The sequence below is a fragment of the Nothoprocta perdicaria genome, unplaced genomic scaffold, assembly GCF_003342845.1.
Source record: "Nothoprocta perdicaria isolate Ctin4 unplaced genomic scaffold, notPer1 scaffold_0, whole genome shotgun sequence".
NCBI classification, from domain to species: domain Eukaryota; kingdom Metazoa; phylum Chordata; class Aves; order Tinamiformes; family Tinamidae; genus Nothoprocta; species Nothoprocta perdicaria.
In genome coordinates this window covers 5447828-5456081 of record NW_020454092.1, presented here as the reverse complement: position 1 = coordinate 5456081, position 8254 = coordinate 5447828, and the positions used below count along the sequence as shown (strand labels likewise).

At 46.5% G+C, this 8254-nt stretch overlaps 1 protein-coding gene across 1 annotated transcript in view; it reads right to left on the bottom strand.

Moving 5' to 3' along the window:
* Window positions 1-2305: 2305 nt before the first annotated feature.
* The window catches only part of USP37 (ubiquitin specific peptidase 37), a 30849-nt gene continuing 24900 nt past the window's right edge, over window positions 2306-8254 (bottom strand). The window contains exons 19-23 of the mRNA XM_026053543.1: window positions 7821-7881; window positions 5601-5716; window positions 4335-4404; window positions 3789-3927; window positions 2306-3259 (exon numbers count right to left, since the gene is read on the bottom strand). Of these exons, the coding sequence (XP_025909328.1) occupies window positions 3172-3259; window positions 3789-3927; window positions 4335-4404; window positions 5601-5716; window positions 7821-7881 (474 nt within the window). The 3' untranslated portion in view covers window positions 2306-3171. The remainder of the gene's footprint in view (window positions 3260-3788; window positions 3928-4334; window positions 4405-5600; window positions 5717-7820; window positions 7882-8254) is intronic.

The following is an 8254-nucleotide window of genomic DNA, read 5'->3' as shown; positions in this document are numbered from 1 at the left end:
CGTAAAGAATAGAGAGGAACAGGTCTGCTAAAACACAGAGAAAAAGTGCTGCTCCCTATCAACAGTGGAGTGAATCGAATCCATCCAGCGAAAGTCGCTGGCACTGCAGGGAGGGAGGGAGGCCGGGCTGCAGCAGCGCGGGGCAGAGGCAGCCGGGCATCCTGCATCTCTCTCCTCTTCGGCAGCGGCTCGCAGGGAGAAGGAGCTCTATTAACACACAACAGACCTGTTCCTTCCAGCCTCCCTGCCCCAGCCCCGGGATGGCRGTGGGTGTCCGAAGCCTGAGCGAAGGGCAGGGGGGACCAGGAGCTGGCTCTGGTGCCCTGTCCAGCCCCTCTGAGCAGGAGTGGGGATGTGTGGTCAGTGGGTTGCACTGCAGAGAGGCACAAGGTGCCACGGGCCTGTGCAGGGCRCCACAGAGCCTTGCAAGGTGCCACAGAGCCGTGCCAGGTCCTYGCTCTGCAGAGGCTGCCCACGCAGCCCCTCGCCTCTTGCAGTCCTTCAACACGATGTCCTTACAGGCCGAGCGGAGTAAATCCAGACCCGTGTGCTGCTGGCAGAGGATGAAGAGGGGAGAGGAAGGCAAGAGGGGAGTTCCTTGCATTTATATGCTGCTGAATCACACTGGGAATAAAGGGGGCTGATTCAGGAGCAGGGAAATGATTAACCGCTAGCCTGGATTTAAGGAAAAGCCCAAGGGTTTGTAACCGGCACCCTGCAGAGCCGTCCCTGCTTCCAGCGCCCATCCCGCCCATCCCACAGCGCTGAGGACCAAGCCGGCCCCGTGTCGCCGCTCTGGGCAAACACGGCTCCATGGCCACTGCTGCYGGGGAAGGTCCAAGGGAGCTGCCACCCGCCCGGAGAAGCTCAAGGGACCGAGCAGCTGTTTGCTAATGGTTAATGGCGAGGACAAACAAGAACTTTGCTTTCGCCGAGCGAGGAAGGCTGGGCCGGGCAGGGGCTTTCTCACCTCGCTCCAAACAACACCCGGCTCCCGCAAAAGGCGGTGCGCTGAGAAACCAGGCAAGGGCTGCTTTTATTATGAATTAACTGATGGGGAGGGCAGTGCCTTGGAAAACATCCTTGCCACCCAAAATAGCGGAATTGACTTGTGAACKGGCAAGTAAACTGGTTATTTACAGCACTGGATTATGATGCACTGGGGGAAAACAGCTCTGCAGTCCCTCAGCTCCCAGTTCAACAAAGGGCCATTCCCCCCTCGGAGCCTCTTCCCAGCGCCCGGCATCCTACCAAAATTAACATTAACAATATAAAAGTATAATGCTTTGTAATAAATTAACATATACACCCACTTGGGCTGCATCTTACAAGGTAAATGCTTTGTCACGTTTACAACTCCAAGTTTTTCCTAGCTTGGAAACCTGAACGATGTCACTCCGACCAGGGCCACACGTGCAGCGGGAGGTCGGTCAGCCTTTGCACCACACTGGGGTCCCCAAGGGGCTTGGCTTGCACGGGACCATCAGCAGCGATGGCTGCAGCCTCCGTGGGCAGCMGGGAGCAAGGGGAGGCCCCTGGGGAGCCCCCCGTGTCCTGCTCCAAGGGACGAGCTCCAGTGTGGAAGCGCCCACCAAAGAGGTGCCTGCAGTCTCCTCCCCTGGTGGTTCTGTCTGCTCTGCTTCGGTTCATTTATTCCTGAGAAACTCCTAATGAGAGCTTAAAAAACCCCAAACTATCTTGACAGCTGAAAGAAGAGGTTTGTATGTGGTTTTTTTTTTTTTTGTCTTTTTTAAAGCAAGTCTTTCACCTCTAAAACTCAATCTGCAAAAAAATCAGAACTAGAGGCCAAAACAAGAGCAACTACTCTGCTTAGTAGCAACAATTTCTCTGAACTGAGTAAATGCCAGCTAAAGGAAATAGCTGCCCTGCTAAATAAGTGCAAAGGTGCTAAAAAAAGAGTCAGTCACTAGGCTTTTTTTTTTTTTTTTTTCTCCCCCTGCTGAAACAAGTTATAAAACGAGCATCTCATCTCTAAATAGAATAAAACTTAGCACCTCTCCCTAACTGCGTTCTGTTCATRTTGAACTTGGGCTTTTCAAGACCCTTCCACCTGGTTTGGTTCTTCTCRTTGTACTTCTTAAAAAGAAGGTGCAGTAAAAACCATCTCCCGGGGTAAGAGACGGCCAAGGCAAGACCATGGTTCGGTCAAAGAGCAATTCAAGCACCAGCCTCCAAACCCGGCCCTTCTCCAGAGCTCCCGTTTCAGGAGGAGCCAGGCACACACGGAATGGGCAACGCCAGGACACTCTCACCCTCCTGGAATGCAAGGCGGGAAGGGGGCTGCTGTTCACAATCTGCTCCTCGTGTTCACCTACCTCCACKGCACCTTCAGCCAGAGCCAAATCAAAGCAGCTCCCGTGTGAAACTCTGCACGCCGAAGGAGAGGGGTCTCCTCTCCACATGGTACTTAGGCAACAATGCTATGAAGAAGATGCAATCAAATAATAAATCTTTAAAAAATAAAAGAAATCACATATATAATCTCATTTCTAGAGGAGGATGACAGTGAACAGTGTAAAAAAAGACAGAGCTGCCACCAGGTTTGCAATACATTCCACAGCACCAACAGGTTGTTTCCTGCACCTGCATGTAAATAGCAGAGCACTCACAAACCCATGAAGGTCAAAATGAATCCAAAATGCCTGTTAGAGAGACGACTGGCAAGAGCACACTCAGTGAGGGGGGTTTCCAGTGAATATTACTAACACAACACACGCCAGGTTACAGAATCTATTGCTTAAATTGCTCTTGGAGGAAAAAAAAGAAAGAATGCCAAGTGATATGTTTATCTTCCCCACTCATGTCTCACAGGTGAATGGGCTTTTAGAGTCGAGTCTCTTTTTGCACTACTGTTTTATCAGTTTCTGAGCAGCTGTAGTCTTGTGGCTTGATGCAACTCTTTAAGGCTCCATGCTGACAAAATTATTTGAGAAACAATAAAAACTTCACCACAGGAGGATCGCTCTGGGATGTCGAGGCTTAAAAGCGTGGTCCGGGCCCAAGACTTGCACAGATGGTTTAACAAACTGAGCRTCCCATATTTCTACCTTTTGTCTCTTGTTTTGGCCCTGAGCTGTTTGTTACGCTCCTGTGTCTGGCACAAGTTCAGGATCTGCCCTGCTCCCGAGGAGGAGCAAGGGGTTTTTCTCTTCACAGAGGCTGACGAATTGATCTGCCTACTTCCATGCTAAGTGGCTGTGCATTTTTCTCTGTTTCTAGCAACTCGTCGAAGATATCCCTGTAACACAGAGAAAAGCAATGGTGAAACATATTTAACACACAGTGCTACATAAAACTGCCCTGAGSAAAGTGAGTGGGTGGGGGAACGCCTCTTAACAACTGGATTTAATAGACAAGCATCACGGATCCTGGCACAGAAAGGTGCTTTATCTAACATCACTAAGCAAGGCTTCTTGAATCCTGAAGTTTTCCTCCTTCCCAAAACATTTCCATGAATAAAAATCACTGGCAAACCTCAGAACACTAACAGTAGTGAAAATAAAAGCACTAGTAAAAAGTTGGACACTGAATCCCCCATTTTAAAAGATGATTTAATACAGCTTGTTAAAACCTTATATATTAGTGATAGACAACTCTGTGCCACTGAGTCTTTGCAACACTTCAGTTTTGTCATTCTTTCTACAATTTTTGCTAGGATTTGGATCAGAATTCCCTCTAGCAAATCACCTCCCCCCAAGAGACCTAGAGGAAGAGATGCACACAAACAGCAGGTACCTACTGACTCCAGAGCTCCCCAAGACACCTACTTGTGCATGTAGAAGAAGATGTAGCCGCTTCGGTCCCTGTCACACTGAACAGTGGCCTCTAGAGTTCGAGACACCTCCAGGTCATTGTAGGTGAACCAGGACTGCTTCTTGATGTCGTAGACATCACTGATATAATGACCTTAAAAACAGAGAATGCTGCCAGTTCAGCTAGTAAAGCTGCATTTACATATATGGGTCAATGATCTATTTCAGATTTAAATGCTAAAAAAAAAAACACCCTGAAGGCCTTGGGCCCCCAGCCTTTCCCAGTCAGTGAAGTGATAACAAATCATAAAACACCCATAGGGATGTTACAAGCAGAACTTTGTCCACACACCAGAGTGGGACCCTGACACCCTCTATCAGCAAGAGGCTGCAATTTGCCCTGCTGTCTAAATTACACAAGCTAAATTAACATTCTTGCCCACTAGCAATAATTATAAATGCAATCTTAAAACTATTCCCCTCTGCAAACAATCCTGCTATATTAATTTTGCATCACAGATTTTAATCTAGATTAAGATATGAATAAAATACATCCTTTACCTGAAGATGATGTGCTTCCAATATGACTGACAATGCTGATTAGACGATAGGAATGAGGAAGCTCCCCTGTCTAAAAATAAAGTACAGTCAAAGCTTTTAGGCATTTATTTCACCCCACACAGTTTACAGGCAACATGATTTATGGGCTCTGACTACTGTACTCGAAGCTGCAAGCCAATCAAGGAGCACAGAAGCAGCCTGGGTCAGATCAAATGAAGAGTCCTCTGAGAAGCAGGGACAGCTTCCAAAACTATTTCAGCTTTCAGCAAGCCACTGGTACTAGAAAACAAAAAGCTCAGGCCATATGTAGTCATGAGCTCCATACTACAGTTTTCTAAACCACCACTTCCTGAGTAACTTCCAGTGATGTCAGAACCAAATCCACCAAATAAACATAGAAAAACAAACAGAGAGCACCACATTAACCTTAAAAGACTAAAAAATATATTCTTCATAATGGTATACACATTTAACAGCTAAGCCTTAAAATGTGGCACAGAATCTCTCGCCCTGTGCCCATAATGCCCACAGACAAGGCCCTCTGCATACGGGAAGCTCCCTCTGTTCACTGGCAATAAAACCAAGTGATAGCAATCAGTTTTGGATTTTTTTTCATCCTCTCTGACCAGAAAACTCAATTAATACAACTCACTGACAATACTCTCGAAACACAGCTCTTGGTTTAAGCGAAGACAACTGGTAAGAAAACAAGAACTGCGCAAGGAAACTGCACTTACAAATATTAACCCCTCCACTCCGCACAGCTTTCCTTCCCGTGAGGCTTCCACGCAASTCTCAACACTCCTGTGCGTGTTACCAGGCAGGGGGCAAAGCCAGGCACTGGTTATAGGGTTGCATTTCACCTATRCAAATGGGAGGCTTGCTACAGTTTCTTACTTTTTGTGGTCTAGGATGGGCAGCAGCATCACAACTAAGATGCTACACTGACTAAARTACTCTTTAAGTAAACAATCAGGCCAAGTGCTTTTCATGTAGTGCAACATTTCTGATTAAAAAAAAAAGTGTTTCCAAAGTGTTTCCTTCTCTTTGTTACCTATATCATCTTAGAGAAATTCCAGGTTTAGGCAATTTTTTTTTAAAAATACAATAGGGCAAAACTTGACAGGTCTCACCAACCACTTTTCGTCATAATGGCTTTCTCTAAGAGCAAACAAGTACAATTTCTCCATAATAAAAACCTCAAATGCTGAACTGCCAGTATATAGGGGGATACAGCTCCCAGTTCTCRGGATCAGAGATCACCACCTCAGCATTTCGTTTGAGTTCTTCTGCTTCAGCTTCTGAATACTCCATGTCAAGAACGTCCTCGTTCCCAGAGTCTTCATCCGAGCCAACACTGTCCAGGAGAGAGCTGTTAAACTCTAAAAAAGTTTGGAAACAAGGATATGGAGTAAGAATACATGGCACACACAAGAATTCATAACAGGTTGGGATATATTCACCCACATAAACAAGYGCAATAAAGCGCTGAAGGTTTCAGGCTTTCTTTCTAATCAGAGCAGAGCATGTTGGAGTTTCCAAGTGAGAATTTCCTTCCCTAGCTTGTCAGGGCATTAATTAAGAAAAAGACTTCACACTATGGAATTTTGGGCATACTTTCTCTCACACTTTTGAAAACGGGCACTGTGACAGGGACAGCTRGATGATAAAAGCGTGGTCAAACACCCAGCTGCCTGCGACGTGTTGGGGGTCTGCAGCCAGAACCGACATGAAGGGAATTASAGCCAGCTGGGTCAGTGAACTGTAGGTTTCTGCAGTGAGAAGCTACAAAGCAGTTTCAACTATAAGTTGCATTAACAAAACGCGTTTTTTTCCAGTAAAACTGGCATCCCATTGCTACTGGCATCTTTTCCTTGTTCTGGATGGTAAGAAGGCCGCTCTCCGCAGGAGCCGCAGGGCGCTTGGCTGAGCAAAGGCCGGGATTCTGCAGCTCCCCAGCTCATTTAAGATTTTGCACAGCACTCGTTAGAAGGAGCAGCTCCGTTTTCCCTGGCTAAATTAAAGCTGTGAAGTCCTGYGTGAATGAGAACTTCTGATCAACAGAACCGTGCTCAGGATTGCTTTCTGCATTTGAAAAGACACAGCCATGCCAGTTAGGAGGGAGATGTTTTGCCAAAGAGATCCTTGCCGCTTCCTCTGATGAATCACTAGATGCTGGGTTAGTTTAATCTTCTCAGGAAGTTTACAGATAAATCCCTTTAACTGAGAATATTTTGCTGCTGGCTTCCAGGCACTTCATTCAGGCGATGTAAACCAGACCCCAGCCAGGAAATCCAGCCATCGAAATAGGTCTCTGCATGGGGCGTTTGCCACAGGTGCTGCTAAACCCTCTTCACCTCTGATCAGTGCACGGCTGGTGGTCCTTCGATTACAGCACCACTGTGAACCTAAGACAAATCCTAAGAGTTTTATGCTGAAAATTATGGGCATCTCCTGTGCCAACCACCAGCTGGGGCCACGGCAGCCACCTGAATGAGCAAGGCCACGGTCATGCCAAAGTCAAGCAAGGGCAAATGACAAACAGCAGGATTTGAAGCTTCGGCTTCTTCCAGGATTTGAAGCTTCGGCTTCTTCCAGGATTTGAAGCTTCGGCTTCTTCCAGGCTGCCAACTGAGGAAGCCCGGGGACCCTCAGGCTGCTGGAGGGGACTCGGCACCGCGCGGCACAGGCTGAGGTGCCTTCAAACACTATTGGACTCGTTCCTGTTGAGAAGCAGCCGCGACTTCACCCAGTAACAACTCAGAGCCTTGAAAGGTGCCTGAGCAACTAAAGAGGATCTTGATACAAAAGCTCATTACCGCTCCCCTCGCCCTCTTTGGAGCAGGAATTTTCTCTCTGTTCTGCTTTGCTCTGCCAGGGTCTATGAAATCACTTGCATGCTAGTCTCACACAAACGTTAAACAGTGCCTGAGGCTCACCAAGCTGTCTGGTTTGGGAAGAGGCAGAGTATACTTGGGATGGTGTTTCTTTTCTTTTATATTTTATTTTTCCCCCTCAACTGCTATACCTTGCAATGAGGGCTATTTCCCTCCCATTCTATATCAGAGAGATAGAGCACTTATTCATTTTCCTAGGCAAGGCCAGTACATTCATCAGCACTAAAATATCAATGCAAACAAGAAAATAACTCTTATGTTGTGACTGGAGCCATTACCCTGTTGACTTCTGCTGGGAATGCAACATTTCAAGATCCATTTCACTATATCTGCATACACTATACATACATATTAAAAGCTCAAAGAATGAAAAAATTCATTTTTCATTCTAAGAGTTTGTGCTGGCATTTGCCTGCACAACTGAGCAAGACAAGCTGACATAAGCAAAGCCAAATACAATTAAGCACACGCCAAAAAAAAAAAAAGCATGAAATCCCAGCTGTCTTACAGACATTCAGGAGTTGCACTCACACACACACACATCCATTTCCCCTCAAAAGCAACATACTGGAAGTTAAATGAGTTTCACCTTGTAGGCTTAATTCTGTGGCTCGTTTAAGGTCATCATCCTCTTTCTGCTCTCGTGCCTCCTGATGGGAAGAGAACAAAACTTAGCTCGTTGAGACACTTTACTGCTTAAAATTCTTGTGGTGCGCTTTTCCCATTGAAACTCTGCTGCTCTGGTTTCTACAACAAACCTGACATTGTAAATTAAAGGTTCCATGTGAAGGAATGTTTGCAACCAGCAAGAGTCCAATGTTCCAGTGCGACAGAACCTGGGACAAACCTTCATTAAGGGCCATCAAAGCTCCTGAAGTTTGGTATGCAGCAGAGCAAGTCTCCAGCAACACCGAACGCTTTCCCTGGATCATTAATTTGAAAAGCAGCTGAATGAACTTGCAAGCCTTTGCTAAGGAAAGCTGTCACTTGCACACAAAGCTCCTCACGCTTTGGTAAAAATTG